This window comes from Gorilla gorilla, chromosome 19 (assembly GCF_029281585.2).
Source record: "Gorilla gorilla gorilla isolate KB3781 chromosome 19, NHGRI_mGorGor1-v2.1_pri, whole genome shotgun sequence".
Taxonomy (NCBI): Eukaryota; Metazoa; Chordata; class Mammalia; order Primates; family Hominidae; genus Gorilla; species Gorilla gorilla.
In genome coordinates this window covers 40,334,203-40,360,952 of record NC_073243.2, presented here as the reverse complement: position 1 = coordinate 40,360,952, position 26,750 = coordinate 40,334,203, and the positions used below count along the sequence as shown (strand labels likewise).

At 34.3% G+C, this 26,750-nt stretch overlaps 2 protein-coding genes and 1 pseudogene across 6 annotated transcripts in view; 2 read left to right on the top strand and 1 right to left on the bottom strand.

The window, feature by feature from the left end:
* Positions 1–4,667, bottom strand: part of LOC115931277 (beta-glucuronidase-like) — a 68,012-nt pseudogene extending 63,345 nt beyond the window's left edge.
* A 104-nt stretch (positions 4,668–4,771) lies between these two features.
* BDP1 (BDP1 general transcription factor IIIB subunit) overlaps positions 4,772–26,750 on the top strand; it is a 210,055-nt gene continuing 188,076 nt past the window's right edge. For 2 of the 3 annotated variants that reach the window (XM_031003234.3, XM_063700694.1), the window contains exons 1-2: positions 4,772–4,881; positions 16,084–16,148. The gene's annotated coding sequence lies outside the window, so the exon portion shown is untranslated. Of the gene's footprint in view, positions 4,882–6,455; positions 6,484–16,083; positions 16,149–26,750 lie in introns of those variants that run through there. The other variant, XM_063700695.1, reaches the window with a different exon arrangement.
* LOC129527971 (AP-1 complex subunit sigma-2-like) lies at positions 4,859–25,033 on the top strand. 3 transcript variants are annotated; one of them, XM_055367034.2, is made up of 3 exons: positions 4,859–4,881; positions 16,084–16,148; positions 18,876–25,031. In XM_055367034.2, the coding sequence occupies exon 3, from the start codon at positions 19,123–19,125 to the stop codon at positions 19,564–19,566; it is 444 nt and encodes a 147-aa protein (XP_055223009.1). In that variant the 5' UTR covers positions 4,859–4,881; positions 16,084–16,148; positions 18,876–19,122; the 3' UTR covers positions 19,567–25,031. The 3 variants fall into 3 exon arrangements, with proteins under 3 accessions (XP_055223009.1, XP_063556767.1, XP_055223010.1); XM_063700697.1 differs by lacking the exon at positions 4,859–4,881 and adding an exon at positions 6,435–6,483; XM_055367035.2 differs by lacking the exons at positions 4,859–4,881; positions 16,084–16,148 and having other exon boundaries at positions 19,072–25,033.

Here is a 26,750-nt window from a genome sequence, read left to right as displayed (position 1 = left end):
AATCTTCCAAGACTGAATCAGGAAGATACTGAAATACTGAAGAGACCAATATGAAGCTCTGAAATTGAATAAGTAATAAAAAATCTACCAAGCCAAAAAGCCCTGGACTATATGGATTCACAGCAAAATTCTACCGGAAGTATAAAGAAGAACTAGTACAATTCTACTGAAACTATTCCAGAAAAGTTGAAGAGAACGTACTCCTTCCTAACTCATTCTGTGAAGCCAGAATCAGCTTAATACCAAAACCTGGCAGAGATGCAAAATAAAAGAACATTCAGGTGACCACTGTTGATGAACACAGACTCAAAAATTCTCAACAAAGTACTAGCAAACTGAATCCATCAGCAGCATATCAAAAAATTAATCTACTATGACAATAGAGGCTTTATTCCTGGGATGCATGGCTGGTTCAACATATGCAAATCAATGAATGTGATTCACCAGATAAACAGAATTAAATCAAAAACCATATGATCATCTCAATGGATGCCGGAAAAGCTTTCAATTAAATCCAGTGTCCCTTCATGAAAAAACAAAACAAAACAAAACCCTCAACAGTTGAGGCTTCAAATAAGCATACTTCAAAATAAAAAAGAGCTATCTACAACAAACCCACAGCCAATATAATACTCAATGGGCAAAAGCTGAAAGCATTCTCCTTTAGAAATGAAACAAGCCAAGGACATCTACTCTTACCACTCCTATTCAACATAGTACCAGAAATCCTAGTCAGAGCAATCTCGCAACAGAAAAAGAGAAAAGCACCCAAATAGGAAGTAAAGATTAAGGCAAACTATCTGTCTTCACCCAACAATATCATTCTATACCTAAAAAACCTTAAAGACTTCAACAAAAGTCTACTAGAAATGATAAAGGATTTTAGCAAGGTTTCAGGATACAAAATCAATGTACAACAATTAGTAGCATTTCTATACAACAACAACATCCAGGTTGAGAGTTAAATTAAGAATACAATCATATTTACAACACCTAGGATGAAAATAAAATCCCTGCAAATACAACTAACCTAAGATGTGAACGATCTCCACAAGGAGAATTACAAAACACAGCTGAAATCTGAAGCTGGATGCAGTGGTTCATGCCTTTGGGAGGCCGAGGCAGGTATATCGCTTGGACCCAGGAGTTTGAGACCAACCTGGGCAACATAGTGGAACCTCATCTATACAAATTTTTTTTTTTTTTTTTAAATAGCGAGGCATGGTGGCACATGCCTGTAGTCCTAACTACCCTGATGGCTTGAGGCCAGGAGTTCAAGCCTGCAGTGAGCTATAATAACTCCACTGCATTCCAGCCTGGGTGAAAGGGTGAGACCCTGTCTCAAAAAAGGAAGGAAATAAAAAAAGGAAGGAAGGATGGAAGGAAGGGAGGAAGGGAGGGAGGGAGGGAAGGAAGGAAGGAAGGAAGGAAGGAAGGAAGGAAGGAAGGAAGGAAGGAAATTTTGATAACACAAATAAATGGAATAACATTCCATGTTTACAGATTAAAAGAATCAATATTGTTAAAATGGCCATACTGCCCAAAGCAATTTGTAGATTCAAGGCTATCTCCATGAAACTACCAACATCATTCTTCACAGAATTAGAAAAAACTATCCTAAATTTATATGGAACACCCCCAAAAGCCAGAATGGCCAAAGCAATTCTGAGCAAAAATAATAAAGCCAGAGAGGCATCATACTACCCAATTTCCAGCTATACTATAAGTGTACACTAACCATGATACTGTTACAAAAGCAGACACTTAAGCCAATGGAACAGAACAGAACACTCAAAAATAAAGCTGCACACTTACCACCATCTGGATCGTGGACAAGGCCAACAAAAACAAACAATGGGGAAAAGGCACCCTATTCAATAAATGGTGCTGGGATAATTCGCTAGCCATAAGCAGAAGAGTGAAACTGGATGCTTACCTTCCACCATACACACAAATTAATTCAAGATGGATTAAAGGTTAAAATGTAAGACTTCAAATTATGAAAACTCTAAAACAAAACCTAGGAAATATTTTTCTCGACATTGGCCTTGGCAAATAATTTTTGGCTAAGTTTCTAAAAACAATTGCAACAAAAACGAAATTGACAAGTGAAAGTCAATCAAACTAAAAAGCTTCTGCACAGCAATAGAAACTATCCACAGAGTAAACAGACAACTTACAGAATGGGAGAAAATATTTGCAAACTATGCATCTGATAAAGATCTAACATAACAAATCCATAAGGAAGAAAAAATGACAAGCATAAAACAACCCCAGTTAAAAAGGGCAAAGCTAATACAGGAGCAGAAAATCAAACTCCGCATCTTCTCACTTATAAGTGGGAGCTAACAATGGGAACACATGGACACAGGGAGGGGAACAACACACAATGGGGAACAACACACAACACACACTATAATTTTCTGTAGGGGGTTGAGGAGAGGGAGAGCATCAGGAAAAATAGCTAATGCATGCTGGGCTTAATACCTAGGTGATGGGTTGATAGGTGCAGCAAATCACCACCACACACGTTTATCTATGTAACAAAACTGCGCTTCCTGCACATGTACCCCAGAACTTAAAATTTAAATCAAGAAAAGGCAAAGGACATGAACAGATATTTTCTCAAAAGAAGACACTCAAGTATATGAAAAAACACTCATCCTTACTAATCATCAAATAAATAAATGCAAGCAAAAACCACAGTAAGATGCCATCTCACATCAGTCACAATAGCTATAATTAAAAAGTAAAAAAATTAGATGTTGGCCAGGCTGCAGAGTAAAGGGAATGCTTATACACTACTGTTGGTGGAAATGTAAACTGGTTCAGGTACTGTGGAAAGTATTTTGGAGATTTCTCTAAGAATTTAAAACAGAGATACCCTTCGACCCAGCATTCCCATTACTGGGTATATATTCAAAGGAAAATAAATTATTCTACCAGAAAAATATATATGCACTCGTATGTTCATCAGCATGTTATTCACAATAGCACAGACATGGAATGAACCTAGGTGCCCATCAACGGTGGATTGGATAAAGAAAATGTGGTACATATACACTATGGAATACCATGCCTCCATAAAAAAGAATGAAATTATGTCCTTTGCAGCAACATGGATGCAGCTAAGGACATAATCCTAAGCAAATTAGTGCTGGAAAAGAAAACCAGATACCACACATTCTCACTTGTAAGTGGAACCTAAACATTGAGCACACAGGAACATTAACATGGCAACAAGACATGCTGCAGGCTATGGGGGTGGGGGAGAGAGGGGAGCATGGGCTGAATAACTACCTACTGGGTACTATGCTCACTACCAGGGTGCACTGTACAAAAGTAACAAATCTGCATATGCACTGTGTCTGAAAAAAACTGAAATTATAAAAACCAAGAGAATATGTTTCTAATGAATGTAGACTTTATTTGATGGACTGGATTAGAATATAATTTTTTTTAAGGGGAAAGGCATTGGGGGATGCACAATGTCTACAGGTTTCTAAATCTCTGGTTTCTCACCTAATTCATAGTCTCTTATGTCATTTTCATAGTTTTCATATTCTGCCTTTCCACCTCTTCTTTTTAACAAGTAAAATTCCTCATAGCATACAAAAAACCAATTTTATAAAAAACCCATATTATAGATCAGCGACCTGTGGATTATATGCTATTAGAACTATACAAAATGTCTCTATATAGTTTTCTGTATCTTTGGAATATCTTTGGGTGAAGCTGCAGACCTTCTTGGTGAGTGTTACAGCTCTGCGCAGAGCCAAACAGTGAGCAGCAGCAAGATTGCAAAGAACAAAAGAACAAAGCCTCCACACCGTGGAAAGGGACCCTAGCACGTTGCTGTTGCTGGCTCTGGCAGCTGCTTTTATTCCCTTATCTCACCCCACCCACATCCTGATGATTGGTCCATTTCATAGAGAGCTGATGGGTTCATTTTACAGAGAGCTGCTTGGTCTGTTTACAGTCCTTTAGCTAGACACAAAAGTTCTCCAAGTCCCCACCAGATTAGCTAGACACAGAGCACTGATTAGTGCGTTCACATACCTTGAGCTAGACACAGCATGCTGATTGGTGCATTTACAATCCTCCAGCTAGACGTAGTAAGTTCTCCAAGTACCCACCGGACTCCGGAGCCCAGCTGGCTTTGCCTAGTGCATCCCGGCCGCGGGCGGAGCTGCCCGCCAGTCTCTGGCGCGCTGCCGCACTCCTCAGCCGTTGGGCGGTTGACGGGACCGGGTGCCGCGTAGCAAGAGGTGGCGCCAGTCCCCTCGGGGTGGCGCGCGGGAGCCTGCGGTTGGGGGGCGGGGGACAGGGGACGGGGACGGGGAGCAGGGTGAGGGCTCCAGCATGGCAGGCTGCAGGTCCCGAGCCCTGCCCCCTTGCCCCGCGGGGAGGTGGCTGAGGCCCAGCGAAAAATCGAGCGCGGCGCCGGCGGGCCATCACTGTTGGAGGACCCAGTGCACCCTCCGCAGCTGCTGGCCCGGGTGCTTAAGCCTCTCACTGCCCAGGGCCGGCGGCGCCAGCCGACCGCTCAGAGTGCGGGGGCGCGCCGAGCCCGCGCCCACCCGGAAGTCGCGCTGAGCCCGCGCCCACCCGGAAGTCGCGCTGGACCTGCGAGCACCGCAGGCAGCCCAGGTTCCGGCCCGCGCGTCTCCCTCCACACCTCCCCGCCAGCAGAGGGAGCCCGCTCAGGCCTCAGCCAGCACAGAGAGGGGCTCCCACAGTGCAGCTGCGGGCTGAAGGGCTCCTCAAGCGCGGCCATAGTGGGCTGAGGCCGAGGAGGCGGCGAGAGCCAGCGAGGGATGCCAGCAAGCTGTCACCTCTCAGAAATACAGGAAGAGCATCAATAATGTTCGAAGTTATAAAGTAGGTTTCTATCAAGAATAAAACATAAACAATCAAAGAATTCCTTATAAAAACATTTTTTATTTCTAGGAATCAAAACATAAATATAAAATTTGAGAGTCCACCAAAAAAAATTAGATGCCAGATTTCACTATAATTATCAGGGAAGCGCCCAAACGGGTTGTTTACGGCGCCTCGGGGAAACTTTCTGTTTCGTGTTAAGGGTCTTGAACCATGATGTTTAGAAAACAATGGGCTGATGCTTTCAGAACCTCTGTGATTTTTGCCTCTGACACTGCATCCAATAGACTAGCATGTTGATTAGGGAAAGCTAAATTCAATAAAATACGACTGTAAGTGGGGTCACCACCTTGAGGGGTTATGTTAGAAAAGTAGATGATAAGGTGGTATTGATAGAGTATTGAAGTCTGGGCTCAAATGGTTGCCCGGGGCCTTTCAAGACCAATGACTGATAAGAATAGGTAATGTTCAGGACATAGAGTTTAGGATTGGGGGACGCTGTGAGTTAAGGGCCATGACAGAAGTCTTCATAAGTAAACTGTTATTGACACAAGCTGCTACCTGCCCAGGTGAGCAATCTGTTGGCCCAGAGGAGAGTTGCTTACTGACATAAATTGATGTGCAGAAATTTCCTGAAGCAAACAATAAGTTATTTATTGGTTTGCAGCCTTACTTTCCTGAAAAATAATTTTCTGGAATGAATTGTGAAATCATGTTGACACAGATGGCCTCAGGTTTCAGTTCGGATAATTAAGCTGTGTAAATACAGAAAGTCTAAGGTTTCTGTGTGCTGTTGATTCACAGTATGCAACAATGATCATATTACTTTTATTTACTATGAGCTTCAGCTGAAAGTCCAAAAGAAACTTTAATTTCAGATATTTAATGAAATCATTATAGCTGTGGTAATTTCCTTTAGCTGGGTGTGAGTGTGTGATGTGAGCGTGTGATGTGTGTCTGTGTGTGTGTGTGTGTACTCTGGCAGCATATTCCAAATAATTTCTGTAAAATTTCAGTTTGAAATTAATAGAAGACATATTAAATTGTTTAAACTCTTTGTTATTTAAATTCTATATTACTTTAGTTGATTACTCTGTATTGTTACGGCAAAGCTTTGATACGTTGCCCTGAATTTAAATGAAAAGGCTGTTCGGCATAAAAACAGGAATATTTTATTACCAAAAAGAATTAACTACCATATGTCATTTACAGAAAAGAGTAAATTCTTCAGGGCATAGAAAATACACATTTCCTTCTGTTTGTGTGGAAATAAGCAAAATACCTGTTATAATAGATTCCTCACAGAATTTTGTGAAGCTTCAGGTAAACTTGAAAGAGAAAAATTAAAATGCTAGAGTTTCATAATTACAAATTGGGATATAAAAATAGAATAATTATTTGAATTTTGTATTTCTCTCCAGGGGATCAAAAGTAATATATAAACTTTTAATAAATATTGATATAGCTTCACGTTGACTCCATATGTAAGCAATTTGCTTTCTGTTAAATTCACAATTGCATAATTTTTTTCAGGCTGGAATGCACTTGGATGCCAGAGATTTTGATTTCTTAATGTGAAATAAGGTGATAATACATTCCAAAGTATGTATTTTTTCAACTTTGAATATATCTGGTGTATTTGGAGTAATATCTGAGTAAATACACTTATATGTAAGAGAATCAAAGGAACAAGATATTATTTTATATCCAAGGAGATTAAAACACTTAGAACATAAATACGTATTGCATTACTTCATATTAAAGAAATGTTTTACAAAAGAAAATAAAGGAGCTTATTTTATAGCCCCATTTCCACAAATAATAGCAAAGGTACATACACATATCTAATGTTTTACACACTCATTATTGTTTCTCTTAAAATTTGTTGCTTATACTATTTTAAAAGGCAAGCCTATAGATTGTTGTGTGTATATACGTATACACACAACATATATATATGTGTATATATATATATACACATATATATATAGCAGCAAGCAAGAGAATGGGCCTCTTCCTACTGAGGTTTAACATTTGCATGTATATGTATATTTTGATTCACATAGACTTATTCTTTAATTACATGAACAGTGATTCCTGGTTACGAGCATCACCTAAATTTCCATCATATTTTGCTCTCAATATATTTTGTACATCCAAATATATTGTGATTAATCTGCATACATTTTTGCTGTTCTAGGTGACGCTGGTATGAGGCTAGGTAATACATGACCTTAGTCTGCATGTTGTACTTGTGTAACACACATAATTTTACAGTGCTAACAGGTGCTATAATAACTAACTATAGTTAATGATCAATAAAAGAAGGAAGATGTTAAGATGTTAGGGAAGGACTCAAAAGATGCAGTGCTTGAGTTAGAATTTTAAGGGAGATTATGCAAAAGCAGTCACTTAAGGTGGGTTGGGATAATCTAGAATGTGGGAATGATGTATGCAAAGTCACACAGGAGAGATACAGCATGCATGTTTAGAAAATTGTTGATTACATATGGAAAGTTTGCAGGACTTGCATCCTAGAATGTCAGGATTTTAAGCTAAGTAGGGTTCAAATTAAATTTTTCACATACTTCGCTGCATTATAATAACTAGTTTATGTTTAACTCATCCACTAAACTAAGTTATTTGAAAAGTGATGCCAGTGTTCACTCAATCTAGTTGTCTGTCATTAATAATTTAAAAATAATTGAGATTTTAATTTTGGTCGGCTAAGCCTGTTTAATTAAAATTTGACATTAAATAAGATTTTACAGGCCTCTAATTTTTTTTTCAGTCGTCAAGTTTGAATATTAAACATTACTACTTTTATCTCCCTCAGTCAGCATAAAACATACTACTTATGGTTTTAATAACCAAATTCAATGAGCACCAACAAAATTTGATGTAACTATTAACTTTGAAATTTTATTGAAATAGAACTATGCCTTGGGTATCATTCAAAGTATTTAATTGTTGCAATAAAAAACTTTGAGATAAATTGAAATGATGGACAATATGGGTCGAAAGCAACATTGGCTTGAGGGAATAGGCTAATGTTTGAGAACGGAATTGTTAAGGACAAGATTGGATGTTTATATTATTTTAGGAAAGATACACTCTAATGGAGTTTAATTCTAAAATGTTTAATATTATGAAAATATTATATATTATATGATCATTATAGAAAATTAAAAATATAAGAACATCAGAAGCAAAATAGTCAAAGTCTACCTAAACCCAATTAGAAGTGAATACTATTAATCTTGATTTGCATGTTTCTAATCTTATTATTATCAAATTAATAAACAGCTTTCAGATATTCTGCTTCTCCCTGTTACTAGATCAGGATAATGTCATTTATGTACAGGCATCTCCTGCTTACTCAGTTCAGCATCGATCAATAAATATTTTAGACTTCCATTCAAAACACTTCCCTTTTTCTTTTGCCCATATTCTTTTTATTCAGTGCTACCTATTTTCAAATACACAACACTTTGTCAAACAAATTCCAACATTAGATTGGATATAGTTGGTATCAAAGTAGTAATACACATTGCCATTCCTAATCCTCAATGCATTGATCCTGAAAATTATTTGTAAGAATAGAAAAATACTGGATATTTCAAAATAAGTCTCATTTTGTTGTTTACACATGAAAGACTGGAATTAACCAACATAACCATTACAAGGTGATTGAGCAAATGAATAGATGGAAAATATTATAGAAACTTTACTGCAGTTCATCAACCATTGTGGTCGTTAGGCCATAGGAAAATACAGTGTGATAGTACCCCTGTCTTCTTTTCCATTTGTTAAGTCTCATATCCAAGTAACAGTGGATAGACCTTATGAGAATACAAAGTGAGATAAAAATAATTTTTGGCTTTTCAATGTATCTTATTTGATCTAAGAGGTATTTCCCCGACTTTGATGCAATAATTATTGTCACAAAATTTGACTTTATTAAAGACCATTTTAAGGATCTTTGCAGCTGACAGCAGTGACTTTTTTACCTCCTACAAAGTTTCAACTGACAGTCTTATTATCTCTGACTTTCCCAAATTAATGACATAATTAGTCACCAGGGCTTTGGCTGCTCAATAGGGATTTAGTAAGCAATGAGTCATATGTTGGGGAACACTTCAACAAACAAAATGTTGGCAGAGAAAGATGTATGAATCAGCTAGGAAGAAACACTATTCTATCATTGAGGATCTTCCTAATATTAGATATCACAGAAAAATTTTCATATAGATTACCATATGAGTGAGCCAAAATCTCTACGAACAAAAAAGCTTAGTATAATTATAACTCCTTGCCATGATTTAACTTAAAATTTCTTTACTTATTTAGCAATTCTATAAACAAGAATCATTTCTGTTAAGGATACTAAGGAGAGTGTTCCTATTGAATCAGAACATTTAGAAGAAATAATTGAGGAACTCACCATGTAAAACGTCATTAACCAAACTAAAATAAAATGTGAGGGCATAAACTTAACCAGAAATGTTTAAAACCTATATATAAAAAAAACTAGAAAACTCTTCTGAATGGCACAAATTTGGACTTGAGCACGGGGAAAGAAATTCCATGCTCTTGAAAAAGCCTTAAAATCATAAATGTGCCAGTTCTTTAAATAAACATATCTTCTATGTCATAACAAAACAATATTTTCTAGAATTTATTTTTCCAGATTTAGAAAAATAGACAAATTTACTTGGAGGAATAAAGAAGCAAGAATAGCTAGAAATATCCTATAAAATCAATGGAATTTGGAGTCAATACAAAATATTAAGCAATTCTTAAAGCTTCTATGATTAAAATGAGTTATAAATACAGATAGATGAAGATCATATAGAAAATCAAGACATTGACAGATATGGAAAGGTGGTATATAATGAAAACATTTCAGATCAATGAGGGGGAAATGTTAACTGGAAAAGAATATTAAAAAGGCAATGAACTCAATAAGACAACAAGAAGCAAACAGAAAAATAACTGGACTGGATTAAAAAGAAAATATTTTAGACACTTCAAAAATAAAATATTCAAATAACCAATGAACTTATTAAAAGGTTTTTATTTATATTGGTTATCTGAAAAAATAATTCAAACCACAATGAGATGTAAGTACTTGTCATTCAGAATCCTGAATTTGAAAGGAATATTTTAGAATTCTAAGTTGAAGAGAAAATGCAAAGTATTGATGAGAATGTTGACTAATTAGAACACTCAAATTGATGTTATTGGCATAACTTAGTTCAAATAATTTGGATAAAGATATGTATTAGGCCCCAAAATTCTACTTGTAAAGATGGTTTCTCCAGAAATGCATGCATATATATATAGCTAAAAAAAAATGTGTACTCATGAAAACACTTTTCAGAATAACACCAAAATAACCCCAAACTGTGGGCCAAAAGTGGACTAAAATACTTATAAAGAGTACAGTAAACAAATAAGTTGTAATATGATCACCTAATAAAATATTAGAGAAATAAATGTAAATAGTTTCATTTGCAGGTCATATAATCAATTAGTCTCACAAATAAAATATTAAGCAAAAAAATGTGGTTCAAAACACTACATACACTATTTGATTCCTTACTGGTAAAAGTTAGAATAGTGTTATGTTAGGAGGGATGGGTGGAAATCAGGTGTGTGACTATTACATTTTCTTATTCTGGATGATCATAGTATTTTAAAACTCACTAAGCTTTAAACTTATGTGCATTTACCCATGTGTATACAATACTTTAATAGAAGCTTCAAATCAGTGAGAAAACATAAAACTGTCTGATGGAAAAATAGCTTGAGGAAATGAACAGGTATAGCAGAAAAGAAGGGCTGCATATAGTTTAAAAACTTGAAGAGATGTTTAATCTCTTTGCAAATAGAAAAACATACTCATTTAAATTGAAATACCATTTTCATGTTCCAAAATTAAAATTATTAGAAATATGATGGTATACAGTGATGGTAATATGGGAGAAAGGAAACGTCCTAGGCAATTTGGCTAAGCTTTTCTGAGAAAGATTTAGGCAATATGCCATTAAGATTTAATGTGAACAAATGGGAAATTTGCCCACGTAAATAAATGGAAAGATATTCTATTTTTCAAAATTTAATCTGAAAATACCTAAGCCCCTGATATTTTTCTAAAAACTGGAATGTCCCTGTGGTCATTGGGTTTTAGAGACATAATTTTCACTGTGATGGTCATAATTTTAAAAGGTTGCATCATCCATTTTTAGTTAACATATATTGTACTAACATCACATATCTATGTAATAGAAAAATAGAGTCAATTCATTTAGGGACAGACATGAAAATGACAAATACATATAGAGATAGAAATGTATCTTGTGCATTATACTGAGAAAGACAATAGAAATAAACAATTTACATGGGTTGATTTATTTTGATTAAGATATATAAGTGGTTAGATAAATGTTAAATAGGTCAGTATGTAATTACAGAAAATGACAAATTGTTATGTATGGTACGTTTGCAGGCATAACACAGACATTACATTTTGGAAAATTGTGTTCTATGCAACAGTGCCAAGTCTAATGAAAGTAAGAGGAAGAGGAATTCAGCCAAAGTACCAACCCCTGTTATCCATTCCTTAAGAAAGGAACTTCTTTATACACTCAAAAGAGGGGATTCTTTTTAAATCTGTTTCCAGAGGGGCATCTGCATACACATACACATACACACACACACACACATTTACATTATATTTAAATGTGTGTGCATGATATATACATGTATTTATTTATTTAATATATATGTGTTATCCGGGTCCTATATAGGAACACACACACACACACATTTTGAATCAAACACTCTTTCGTATAATTTTGGTGACAAATGTATGCAATAAATGAGAATACTTTAACTTTCCAAAAAGCTATTCAAAAGTATAATTTTCAAATAAAATATATGTTTGTATGACAACAAATAATTTTTTATAAATAATATATTCTGCATTATCAATCTGCCACTGGTTTTTATTAAATAAAAAAACCCGTAAGTTTGTATGCTCTTAAAATACATACAACATTTGTAAGAATAGTTTTTATGTAAAAATAATTATATTTCACTATAACTATGTTAAAAATAGACATAGCCAGGCAAGTCGCTCATGCCTGTAACCCAGCACTTTGGTAGGCTGAGGCGGGCAGATCACTTGAGGCCAGGAGTTCAAGACCAGTCTGGCCAACATAGCGAAACCCCATCTCTAATAAAAATACAAAAATTAGCCGGGCATGGTGGCCCATACCTTATAATCCCAGGTACTCAGGAAGCTGTGGCAGGAAGATTGCTGGAACCTGGGAGGCGGAGTCTTCAGTGAGACAAGATCATGCCACTGCACTCCAACCTGGGTAACAGAATGAGACTCTGTCTCAAAAAAAAAAAAAAAAAAAGAAAAGAAAAAAATAGACACAGATGAAGGGTGTCTTTGATTATGCAAATAGATTACCCATCTTGTACTCACTGTGTTTATTTCAATAAATGATCCACAGAATATGCTACTTTTGATTTATAGTTTTCTTCTCCTTCACCGCTGTGGACTGGGAAAATATTTCTTATTATTTCTGCTGCAGAGTAGCAAAAAATTACGAGCCAGAAGGAAGACCACTACAACAAGCAAAATCTCTGAGTAATCATAAAATGAAGAACTATTTCCTGTTGGGATTCACTGTGACGAATTTGATTTTAAATTCTTGGTGTTGGCATTTTATTTTTAAAATTTAGCTTTCTTGCCTATTCTGAAATTATCAAAAATTCAGAAAAACAATCATGATCATTTGCTTGCTGATCAATGGAGACCTAATGATTTTTAGGCTGTGAGACTACAGTAATAAATAAATAAATAAAAAAGTTGATACTTCCTTCTATCGAGGGAAATTGAGCATTTTTCTCATAGTCCTAAATCACCAGATCAAGGGATATATGTAATACTTGAGTGTTGACATTTTATTAATTTTTATATTTAACTAGAGCTGTAAAGTTGAAACAAATGGGTCAATGCAATAGCCCATATAATATTTTAAAAACACATAAAAGAAATATCACTAAAATTTAAACATAAAAAAAATACAAAAAAACCCTGAGCTATAGGAAGGGAAGTATCCTCTAAATGCCCAAGTTGAAGGTAGTCCTCTTAGAAAGGCACAGAAAGAAGCAGTGTTTGATGGGAACGTGATTTTTCAAGTATTTTGAATTTTCAAACTCACCACATTAACTGAGTAGAATGAAAAAAATATATAAACTTCCTCTGAGGCAGAAAAAACATTTGGCATTTTCAAGATAGAATTATAGTAAAAATATCTCACCCCAATAGAATACAAAGAAGCATCCTTAAGCAAATAGAAGGCATCTACGGAAATATCACACTGAAGTTTGAACTAATAAATTATTCATTTAAGATCCAGAAGAAGACAAAGTGTCCTCTTTCACTATTGTTCTCTCTACTGTATGGGAGGAATTAATCAGTGAGACAAATCAAATAAATAAGTAAAACATACACAGTTAAGAAATGAAAAATACAATTCTAAATTTTTAAACAACTCCATTACCTATACATAAACTTCTAGTGACTGTAAAAATCAGCTGCTGGAATAAACTAGTAATTTTAGCCACATCATAGAAAAAATAAGTCAACCCATTAACTTATTTCTATATATTTCCAATGAGCAATTAATGATAAAAATCAAATTCATGTAAAATACTAATAAATAAAATATGTATATATGATTTTAACAAATTACATGCAAGATCTCTCTAAATAGGAAACTAGCAAAAGTGTTGGGAGATGTAGGAAAGTTCTAAATAAATGGAGTCACATACAATAATTGATGGTTTTGATGTGTGTCCCTGCCCAAATCTGATATGATGTAATCTCCAATGTTAGAGGTGAGGCCTGGTGGGAGGTGATTGGATCATGGCGTGGATTTCTCATGAGTGGTTCAGCATCATCCCTCTTGATATTGTTCTCATAATAGTGAGTGAGTGAGTTTTCATGAGATCTGGTCATTTAAAAGTGTGTAGCACCTTCCCCTTTCACTCTCTTGCTGTTCTGGCCATGTGATGTGCCTGTCCCCCTTTGCTTTCTGCCATGATTGTACGTTTCCTGAGTCTTCCTAGAAGCTAAGTAGATGCCAGCATCATCCTTCCTGTATAGCCTGCAGAACAGTGGGGCAATTAAACCTCTTTTCTTCATAAATTGTTGAATCTTCTGTATTTCTTTATAGCAATGCCAGAACAAACTAATACAATAATCATGGCTTGAAAGTTCAGTGAATTTTAGTGTGTAAAAGTTTTGGTTTTTCCAAATTAATCATTCCAGAAATCCTCACCATAATCACAAAAGATATTTTTATATAAATTGACACACTGGTTTAAAAATGTACATCAAGAGAGCAAAAACAAATGATAAAAAGCTGAAAAAAAAGTTGGAATACTCACACTTCCTAACACCATGCAATAACTTAAAGCTATAGTCATCAAGAGAATTTGTTATTAGTATATGGATAAACAATTAGAGTAATGGAATGGAATAGAGTTCACAAATAGATCCATGCTTATATGAATAATATAATATCAAAGATACTGCGGTTATTCAAAGGGGAAAGATAATTTTATTTAACAAAGTGTGCAGAACTACGAGATAAATGTGAAGAAAACAAACCTCAAGTCCTTCCTCACAATAAAAGCATGAATGAGTTCAAAATTAAATGAGTCCAAAATATATTATGGAACAATGTGTAAAAGTGAAAGCATAGGCTTCAAATATAAAGCACAGAAGATGTCTTAGTAAACTACATGAAAGCATTTCTTTTTATCCAAACTGTGGAGAAATTTCTTTTTATTCAGAAAGCAATAATTATATAATGATAAACTACAGAAATGTATAAATATATTTATTCTTTAATGTTTATTTTTAATTACACAATTATATATACTATTTATTAAGAATAAGAGCAAGAATACATAAATATAATGTACAACATAGAAACAAGAGAACTATAAAAACTAACAGATGCTACACAAAAAATGATATAATAGCAAATAAGCAAATGAAAAATTTCTTAATATCGTTAGTAATAAAAAATAAAATGAGATAATTATACACATCTACTAGAAAAGCTACTGTTTTAAAAATTGTGTTACCAATATTTGGCATAGATGTCAAGAAACCAGAATCTAGAGTTTGCATACATTGACGGTGGGAGTGTAACACAGTACAGCTACTTTGGATAACTAAATCTACCTTACATGTACCAATTCTACCCCTAGGCATTTATCCTAGGGGGGAGAAAAGCATAAGTCTATAAAAAGGCTTGCACAAATACCTTTATTCATTATTGTCAAAAACAGACACCATGCAACTGTCCACCAAGAGCGGCGTTCTCAAGTTCAGCACTATTAGCTGTTGAAGTGGCTTAATTCTTTGTTGTGGGGAGCTATCCTTTGTGGAACCCTGGCCTGTGCACACTCTATCCCCTCCTCCACAAACCTCTGATAACCAAAAGTGTCCCCAAACATTGGAAATGTCCCCTGGCAGGTAAAATGTCCCTCATTTGAGAACCTCTGGTCAAGAGTTTAGTAAATAAATTATAGTGGTATGTCTATGAAATGAAATAATATGTAACAATAAAAAAAAGTGCTACTTCAACATGCAAGAAATTGTTGAATCTCAAAAATATTATGCTTAAGGAAAAAAGACAAAAAGAATTCATACTCTATAATTCTACTGATATATAACTGTAGAAAATAAAAGCTAATATATGGTAATAAAACCAGATTAGTACTGGATTGACAATGTGTTGAAAGTCAAAAGAAGAGGCTTGAGATCTCTTTATAGTGTGATAGTTTTACAAGTATATACATATGTTAATGTTTAAAAATTTCACACCTCAAAAATGTGCAGTATACCAGATGTTAATTATATCTCATAAAGCTATTAAAATTTTATCTCAAAATTATAGCTTTATTGCATTTAGGGCATTATCCAATTTTGAATCTAATCCAGTTATCATAGCTTAATGCAGTATTATGAAAATAATGCCTATAAAGGTCCAGTTCCTCAAACACCCTTGGAACCAATTTTGTCATCTTTATTAGTTACCTTGGGCTGCTATAATGAAGTACCACAAGCTGTGTGTCTTTAAGCAACAGAAATTTCTTCTCTCACAGTTGCGGAGGTCAGAAGTCAGAAAACAAGGTGTCTGCAGGACCAACCTCTCCTCTGGATGCTCTAGGTGAGAATCTTTTCCATGCCTTTCTCTTAGCTTCTGATGTTGCCATCAGAACTTCAGATGGTGTTCCTTGGCTTCTGTCAATATTAATACATAAATCCTTTTCAGTCTCAGCTTCTCTCTTCACATGGTCCTCTCCACATCCTATCTGTTTCTGTTCCCTCTTCTTATAAAGATAACCCGTGTTATTTTAAGTCCCACCTAAAGACATAATTTTAGCTTGATTACATCTGCAAAAACTTTGTGTCCAAATAAGGTTTCATTTACCTTATGTGTATAACTAGCAGTTAGGGCTTGAACATACGGGTTTGGGGAGGGGAACACAATTCAGACCATGACACTCATTGTTTCACTCATTAATGAGTTGAGGGTGCTTTGACATTATTATATTTGAATGAGAGTGGTTTTTAAAATTACATTTTGTCGTGTAGTTTGTTCCACCCTGATGCTTAAAGGGAGTCACCTGCCTCAGCCAATTAAACTGTGTTGTCTCTGCAGTGCGTTTTATCACAAGAACATGACCTTTAAGCAGAAGAACACCTTGTATTCCACCACTAAAAACAGAAATGACATCTACCTTCACTGCTTCCCTATTTCTCTCCATCTTTACTGACTTGGTATTTTGTTGTTGCTGTCATTTCTGGTTGTTGGTCAATTTTCATTTCTATTCTTATTTTGCTGATAATTCTTATAAATCAGTGCTGAATTTTGTCAAATTATTTTTCTGCATCTCTACAGATGATCATTTTATGTTTTTGTCCCTGTGATAATTTGGTGAATGTCATTGATCAATTTTTAAATAATGAATATCTTTGCATTTAAGATAATATTTTTCACTATTAATGTTATCTCTGAAATGAAAGCTAAACCTAGTCAATAGATATTAGAGGTGCATGATTTTTAAAATTGTATAAAATTAGATAAAAAATACAAAGAAATATATATAATTTTAAAACTATGTAAAAATGTAAATGCCAAATGATAGAGCACTAAATGAAGCTTGTGATATTAAATACAATCTTTAGAAACTCTTTCGCAGTGCAGGAAAAAAATAGAACTGAAAACAAAGCAGAAGAAATCACAGATATAAAATTAAAGAGGATAGAATTAAGCACCTGAGTTCCCACATCTAAAGTGAAAATCTAAGAATTTAAATACCATTCAAATACAGACTAAAATACAATATAAAATAAAATTTCCTGAGCTAATTTTTAAAATACTGCTTAATTTGTAGATAAAAATGCAGACTAATTTTCTGACTATATTACTATAAAAACCTTCTACAAATATTTTTTAACTAAAATTATAAGGAAAACATCCGCCATAAACACGTAAGATTAATATTTTCGTTTCTGAAGTATAAAATGTCTGGATAGACTTGAGCTTGTTGCTTTAGTTTTATATGTGAAGACTGAAAAAATTCTGTTTTGTTTTGAAAAATATTTTGAGCTAAAAATGTTGTATTCCACATTTGTTAGGAATGGAAGTCTTTAAAATATGAAATATTTCCAATTGAAGAAAAATAGTGAAAATGAACTTTATCTGAATAAGATTAATGAAAATTATATGTTGAAAAAGTAAAATAGTTATGTGTCCTAACAGTGACTACTAACCCAACAATACAAAATTAAGTAAAAATATTATTACCATGTTAAATACAAATTAAAATTAATTATAAAAAAGTTAAGATCTATGATTAAAGTATTAAAATAAAATGAGACTATTCACAAATTTAAAAGCAAATTGGTGAATGACATATTTTTTGAAATAATAAATTCTTTCACATATTTTATATTTTTTATTATAAATGAAAATTATTTATTTGAAATATTTAAAGGAACAAAATATTTGCAGCTCTATTTTATTGAGAAAGTAATTACAAAACAAAAACAAGGAGTTTTTGTAATTACAAAAGAATATATTAATAATATTATTTAGAAGCACAAAACCAGAAAAGCTTTATATTATTTCTAACAGTAAATGTAAACCATCTAATTTTCTGAAAAGGGGTGGAAATAAATATTTAACAAAGAAGATGTTATTCTTAAATTGTAATATGTACATTGCCTAAAAATAAAAAGGTAGTTGAAGATATATTGTGAACAACAAAAAATGAAGAGCTGATAATATTAATGTGCGAAGGAAACTCATATTGTACTAATTATAAATCAGTGTATTGACAAAACCTGAGTCCTCAATTATTATTGACTGTTATTGACATTAATGATAGAATATTAAATATAGAATATAATAAAGCAATTTAGAATAAAAAAGAGAAAGCGATAGACATGAATAGAAACAAAATGCAACTGTTCAATATTAAAAGCCTTTCTAAATTGCTTGTGTTTTTCTAGTGACCTGTTTCGCTATGCAGTGTAGGCTCAGGTGTCTAGATTTTAGTTGCAGATAAACACAGGTAGTGTTTTCCAGATCTCAGAATGACCAGTTACATAAAAATAGGCCATAAACCATATATTTCATTCTTACGGTTGACAAACCTCTAATTCACCTGAAAATATTAAAAAGAAAGAAGACAGACGTGACAGTGGTTGGAAGTTGAGGATAAGAAGAAGTTGGCAGAAATAAGCTTTCTTCTTTTGGACAGCAATGCATGATAAAAAAATTAAACTAAATTCAGTTCATTTCCACTAACTGGGACTTATTTAGAAACTTTAAGAAAGTCTGAAGAATTTCAATTGAGGAGTAAATAAGGGCCAATTTATTTCATAGTGTGGACTCTCAAGACAATATACAGCAGTGCTTCTCAAAGTTAAACAGTATATGAGTGATCTGGAAATGAAGATGCAGATTTAATGGGGCTGGAGAGAAGTCTGAGATTCTCAATTTCTAATGAATTAAATTACAAAGAGGACACAGCACCACGGCTTCTCTTCCTCAGCACGGCGACAGGGGCTTCCCCTTCGCCGCCGCCGCCGCCGCCGGCCAAGCTCCGCCGCGCCCGCGGCCCGCGGCCGCCATGCAGTTTATGTTGCTTTTTAGTCGTCAGGGAAAGCTTCGACTGCAAAAATGGTATGTTCCACTATCAGACAAAGAGAAGAAAAAGATCACAAGAGAACTTGTTCAGACCGTTTTAGCACGGAAACCTAAAATGTGCAGCTTCCTTGAGTGGCGAGATCTGAAGATTGTTTACAAAAGATATGCTAGTCTGTATTTTTGCTGTGCTATTGAGGATCAGGACGATGAACTAATTACCCTGGAAATAATTCATCGTTATGTGGAATTACTTGACAAGTATTTCGGCAGTGTCTGTGAACTAGATATCATCTTTAATTTTGAGAAGGCTTATTTTATTTTGGATGAGTTTCTTTTGGGAGGGGAAGTTCAGGAAACATCCAAGAAAAATGTCCTTAAAGCAATTGAGCAGGCCGATCTACTGCAGGAGAGTTTCTTTTCTTCTTGAAGGATGTTTTTCCAGTGAAGAGGGATTTCTCCCTATGAAGAGTATTCTCACATTTAATAGATGCCACGTCATGAATATTTTAATGTCCCTGTGTACTAAATGACTACTCATCGAGTATGCAGAATTTCACAGAGGAAATAGAATGCTGATATACATATGAAAGAAAATATCCTTAGCATGGTGATTTATTGTCTTGTATAATAATAGTAGAACATTTTAGAACTAGTACTTTTATGATTGTATTTTTTTCCTGTTCACATTCCAAACTTTTCTGCTTTATTTTCATTCTATATGTGATCTTGATACAGCTCATTCCTCTCTGCAACTGATTTAATCTCATCATGACAAAATATGACCTAGAAGTGTTTTGAGTAATATTAAATCTTAAACACATACATATTATTAATGAACCATCTGTGATTTATCTTATAAGAGGAAAACATGACAATCATTAAAATGTTTACCAAAGAAAATATAGCTGAAGTGCTAGGTCAAAATAAGCAGTGCCATAATATATAGTGTGGTTTGGTCTTCAAATATTGAGGTTAAAAAAAGAAACTATTTTGTGTGATTATCTTACAATCTGTATGAGCTAATGTGTTCTAATGTATCACATAAAAGTATATGTGAAAATATTACAAGAAACTAAAATTAATTTGTACCATTATATAATATTTAAGGTTAAAACATTCAGTATTAAGAAATTTTGTAGTGCCACATTTATTGAATCACATTTGTGCTATATAATAATATCAAACAATCCCTTTAAGAACTTATTAGAGAGCTATGTCTGAAGTCTGTTCTGCAATATCTTGCTGAATAATAACTCTTTCAAAGCATTAATGCTGAGTTTATATAGTTCAAAAATTCTAATATTCATTCGGTTTTAATACCTAAATACTTATATTTTACTAGTGATGGCATTCTAATATATTAAGTCCTCATTTAAATACTTCATACTTTGTTAACTGTAGCATTATATTTCTGAATTTTAAAACCTTTAATATTGGTAACTATTGCATATTCTTTTAATAAAACATGCAGCATATTTTTTTATAAAAGGAAAAGAATTCATTGTTTATAGAGAGCATAAAGCCTAAGTTAAGTAAGTTATTAAACAATAACTTCACAAGATGTTCAAATCGATTTACCACTGAAAGAAGATCTATGAAAATGTGTTTTGACCAAACTTAGTATTAGGTAGGTACACAGATAAGATTTTCCATTCTTAACATTCTCACTGTAATGCACTACATTTGAAGCACCTGGATGTGCTATCAGGTGGGAAATTTAGCATTATATATTGGAAGCATTGAGAAGCATTGGTTTTTCATTTCTATTTTTCCCCTCCTTTCCTCCTCCTGCCCCACAATATATTATTCATCTGGTTTTAATGCTACATAAATATGCATTGTCTCATGCCTGTTTGTGTTGGATGCCTTGTGCTAAGCTGTAACAAAATGTTGCTTCTTTTGCTGTCTGTATACAGCTGCTTGCTTTAAATTAGTAGATTCTGAAATAGCTTTCCTTGCATGACTAAAATAAAAGTATTGCATGTAAAAAAAATAAATAAATAAATAAATAAATTACAAAGAGGAGAAAATAAGGTTATTGCTTACTTTATATACATTCACAAACACAGGCTAATCAAATAATTGTTTAAAGTATTGCTCTGATAAGAATTAAATTACATATTTCATAGGAAACATTTTCTTTACATTCGGATTTTATCTATTATTAGAATAATAATAGAATCTTGACTTTATGTAACTCTATATTCCAAACAACTAGAAACTTTTCGATAGCAATTGTTCACCATTTAATAACATTTTTCCAAGATACCTAATGCACTCAAGGACAAAATAGCTGCCTTCCAGTGATTTCCAGTTTATTCAATTTTCAGGCAATCTGTCTGCCCCCACAATGACAGATTATAGTTACATTCTTGCCATGCTCCGAACAGCTAAGCCAATTGTTTTCAATCTTTTTTCTTCAGCAACTCCATCTTTTAAAGTACTTCAGAGTAGTTCCTGAAAGGATTCCTCTTTAGTTAAATGGCTATACAGCTCTCCCATCATCCAAAATAATCAGTGGAGAGATAGCAATATTTTTCATTACATTAGGCCAAGTTCCATTGCTTCCTTCATCTTGTAATCTGATCAGAAACACCACTATAGATTCAATAATTGAGTTTAGAGTTTCAGAGAATTTGGGGTCACAGAACATCTATGTCTATTTTGTAAAGATTATTGCATATTACTGAAATAGCTTGTCAAACACTGCAGTCTGCTTAAAGTGTCAAAATAGAAATGTTGAATGCTGTGTCTGCACAGAGTTCATTTAAGCAAAGAATCTACTAGGCTGTTAATCTTAAGTCTGTTAATGCAAATTCCTGAATACAGTTGACCCTCCGTACCCCCATTGTGGGTGGATTTAACTAACCATGAATCAAACATATTTGTTAAAAGAAATACCAAAAATAATTTTTAAAAAGAAATACAACAATAAAACAATGCAAATAAAACAATCCTTATAACAATTATGTGCATAGCATTTATATTGTATTCAGTATTATTAATGTAAGTAATCTGGAAATGATATAAAGTATACAAGAGGGTGTGTGTAAGTTATATGCAAATACTAGGCCATTTTATATAAGAAACTTGAGCATCTCTGGCTTTTGCTATGAAGGGATGATGGTGGTAGGATTGGTGGTGGTCTTGGAACAAATCCCCAGCAGGTACCAAGGGGGACTGTAGACCCCAAAGCTGTTTAGGAATGGGTCACAGCAGCAGGATTGAGGTAGGAATGCTCCCCACAGAAAACATCAACCACCTGTTGATTTTTGAATCTGCTCCTCTCAGGCATGCCTTCAAATGCTATAACCTGGAGATTCAACTCATTTTCATGCTGCTAAGTAGGAATAGGTGATTCAATTCCCCAAGAAAGTGACAGAGGTCCCTGAAATATAGATTTAAAGTTACATAGTGTCAAATGCTAGTCATTTTCTTTTTGCTCGATGGTATCCTCTCAGAAAAACCTTTTATAATATTTCTAGTTCATTTACCAGATTTATAGAATCATCAAATTGTCTATCAATGTGTTTTTCAAATATTTTGTGAAGTGCCTAGGGTAACAACCTATTGTTCGAACGTATTTTGTGAAGTGGCTAGGGTAACAACATAATGTTCGAACTTACGTTTGTATTTAAATACAAATGTATTTTGGTTGAGTGATTACTCAAGGTCACTGAGGAATCCACAATGTTAACCTCCTGACTCTAGAACCATTGTTATATAGAGATATATAAATAGCTGATTTAATATTATAGGCTTAGCAAAATATTTAATAAATAAGGTCTTAGTAAAACAACACACATGTATTTATCCACTTATTTAATTTTGTTTTTCCATTTCTTCTGAACATAAGTTCCTGAGGACACGGGCCTTTTTTCACAGTTCATTTTTGGATTCCAACATCTAGCCAGTACTTTGCAAAGAGCACTGAATTTGAAATAAATTTCTCAGTTAATGATTTGAATCATATAAAATATTTAGTAAATTTGAAAACTAGTAACCGTGTAAAGTGATTAAAACAAACATACTAGAGGGTAATAATCCCCCGCCCCTTGCCTTCTTCCTTTACATCCACTTCATTCTTATTCTTGTCTACTTCCCCTGCCCCACCCAGGGAACATGGTTAGCCCATCAACTGCAAAGATTGTTCTCATATAATATTGGTCTGATGGATAATGAGACTCTGAAAGTGGAACATAAACAGAGAAAACAAAAACAAACAGAAAAGAACCCAAAAACCTAAATCTTTATCACAACAGAATGTTCTGGGAGAGTCCCCTTGGATTTAGGACACACAGGTCACCAAGGAAATGGCCCTGTGCAAACTCACACCATCATGTGAAGTGGACATCTGCATTCTAGTGCTACACAGACTACACCGTCTGCTTCAGAGAGTTTGCAGGTGATCTTCTCTCAGTCTGTCCTCCTCACATTTCAGGTCCTTCACAGAGCCAACTCCTGCTCACTGTTATCCTCAGCCTGAAATCACAAAGCTTCCTTATGTAGGCCTTCTTTATCAACTCAGATTAAATTAAAACCTTTCCTCCCAGTGGACAACAAGGCACTTTTTAATGTATCCATTATCATACTTCTCAAATTTATTTTTGCCAACTCTCTGCTTCCTTACTAAACTATGGTATCCATAAGCGTAGCTTACAGTGCTCAACATTTATTCATTAATTGGACAGATACTCACTGAGCTTCTACTATGGTGAATTGATGTGCTGGATGCTGAGAATAAAACTTCTATTTGAATGGCGTGATTCTCTCTCATTGTCCCTACCTTTGAGACAGATGTGAATAAAAAAGCCACACATTATTACTTAATTAGAATGATAAATGTTATACTATCTATGTGAGTAGTTGGAGCAAGTTAGTCTAGTGAGAGAGGTGAGTGTTTCAGGAAATTCTCTGGAAAAATTTGTATGTAAGTTGAGACCTGAGAAGTAAACACAACTTCATTAGGAGAGAAGAGCGTCCTTAGTTCTTTAGTGAGACTGGAAGGTGTGTGGAGTAAAAGCCTTAGAGAGGAGGAGGTGGTGGACACACATTCTGAAAGAAGAAGTATTCTAAAGCCAGGCTGGCCAGCAAGGATTTTATATTACCGAATCTTTTGGGTTTTTTTCCATGAGAATACTGTGAAGCCATAAGCAAGGCAGCAATATGAGTAGATCGGCAATTAGAACATGATGGTGGACTTGGCCAAGATGGTGAAAACAAACAGAATAGAATTGAAAAATATTTTGGAGTTAAAAATAGGAGAATTTAACGATTCACTGATTGTGGGTCTGAGGCAAAGAAGATAAAAGTTAAAAAATATAAGAGGAAAAGCAATAGTTAACACTCATAATGCACTTGCTAGGTACTAATCATTAAGTTTCTCACATGTATTAGTAGATTTAATTTGCACAATAACCATAAGAAGTAGGTGCTATTATTACTCAAACATCATCGATGAGGAAAGTAAATCAAAGGGTTAATGAATAACTTGCCCAAAGTTGTACGGTCATAGGGTGGTTTGGTTCCAGAATCTATTACTTACACATTACTCCTGGGCTTTTGGAATGAGAAACTGAGGATGGTGTTGCTATAAACTGGAACAGGGAACATTGGAGAAGCAGTGAATCTGGGTTAAGGCACAAGATGATTTTTGAACAGGTTGAATTTAAGGTGCCTCTGAGATAGGCAGCTAGAGATGACAGGTCTGGCATTCTAAAGTTGAATATAAACAGAAGATATCATTTTGGGACTTATCAAAGTAGAAATGATAATGAAAGCCATGAGATGCATGAAAGCATTCAGGATTACAGTACAGAGTAAAAAAAGAAAGCCTATGTGAAGTAGAGGAAGGGGTATTGGCCTCATTGTCTAGGGAGGAACTGCTAGGGTAGTAGAACAATGGGATTATGCTGTCACAAAAAACAAAGAAAAAACATAATTTCTTAAATCATGGTCTGTCACTGAATCTGGTTATAAAACCTTATCTTGCACTAGAAGGATCTGTAGCTTTTCCAGCTGAGAATGGGGTTCAGGATACCGAATCAACACAAGAAAAGAGAGAAACTGGGGATGAAGAAAACTCAGCTAAATTTCCTATAGGAAGGAGAGATTTTGACAGTGAGTAGTTTTTCAAAATTCAATTCTTACATCCTACCATTAAACAGAACTCTGAGTTTAAGCAAATTTGGATGCAATCATAACAAAATCAAATAGGACCATGGCTCAATTACACCTGCCAAAAATGTGGGATTAAGAAGTGTTTAATTAGTTCTTATCATTTTGGTTTACTCAGAATTAGTTATACTAGATCCATTATTCTTTTTTCTTAATAAATTTTGTGTGATAATTATAGTCCTTTAAACAATTTAAACTTTCTTCTTCCTTCAGCACTCAGATGTATGCTGGGAAGAGTCTACCAATCTTGCTGGCAAGTCTGATTCTTTTTTTCATATGGACCTGTTGGTCCATATCATCTTTTCAGAAGAAAAGCATTTAATTGCCAATGGGAGGAGAAGCCCATAATGTTACTGTAACTTGGGTATTATGTTAAATGTCTGTTTTAAAAGAAAGTAGCGTTAAGATAGATCAGTAACCAAAATCATAGGCTTTTTCTGTGCATTGAACTTTGTGAAAATGCTGTATAATTATGACTTACTAGTATTTTTGAACAATGCTTAACATACTAACCTTACATACACTCTAGACCAAAATAAGGCATCATAATTTACACCTTAATCTCAAAAATTAAGCATGTCTTTGGTGAATGGTTTTATATATACATAAACCTAAAACATGTAAGACAAAAATTTATGTCTGGAGCCTGTGTTCTGTAAAGAGAAGGTTGATTTGTCTTTTAGCTATCGTATTGGGAGTGGAACTATAATACAAATGTATAATATTCTTTTTTTTTTTTTTTTTTTGAGATGGAGTCTCACTCTGTTGCCCAGGCTGGAGTGCAATGGCACGATCTCGGCTCACTGAAACCTCTGCCTCCCGGGTTCAAGCAATTCCCTGCCTCAGACTCATGAATAGCTGGGATTACAGGTGCCCACCACCATGCCTGGCTAGTTTTTGTATTTTTAGTAGAGGCAAGGTTTCACCATCTTGGTCAAGTTGGTCTGGAACTCCTGACCTCGTGATCCACCTGCCTTGGCTTCCCAAAGTGCTGGGATTACAGGCGTGCACCACTGAGTCCAGCCTATATTCTTGTTTATCAGTTCAAAAATGCTCTGCACTGTTTTTGACTCTTTAAAAATAACTTAGATTCAAATTTATAGTAGAAGAAAAAAAATCTTTCAGATAAGAGGTGTTCTCCAGAATGGAAGAACGACTTGGCATGTAAGAAATAGCGTCAGTGTCCTAATGCATATTGTGACTGTTTGCATATACTTCTGTTTGTAAAAATATCAGTTTTACTTTTCAGAGGATTTGTAAGAAACATTTAAATTTTCATTGAAATAAATGACAAGTCATACTGTCACTTAAAAAAAAAAAAAGACCTTTGTCAAGGAGAGTGCAGTCAACCAGTAAACTGCAGATTCTCAGAATGTTTATTGACGTACTGATTATTCATTCTGTTATACTCTAACATCTGTATATTTTTACCAG

Coding starts and splice junctions, on each gene's coding strand:
- LOC129527971 (XM_055367035.2), top strand. CDS start 19,123: ATGCAGTTTATGTTGCTTTTTAGTCGTCAGGGAAAGCTTCGACTGCAA.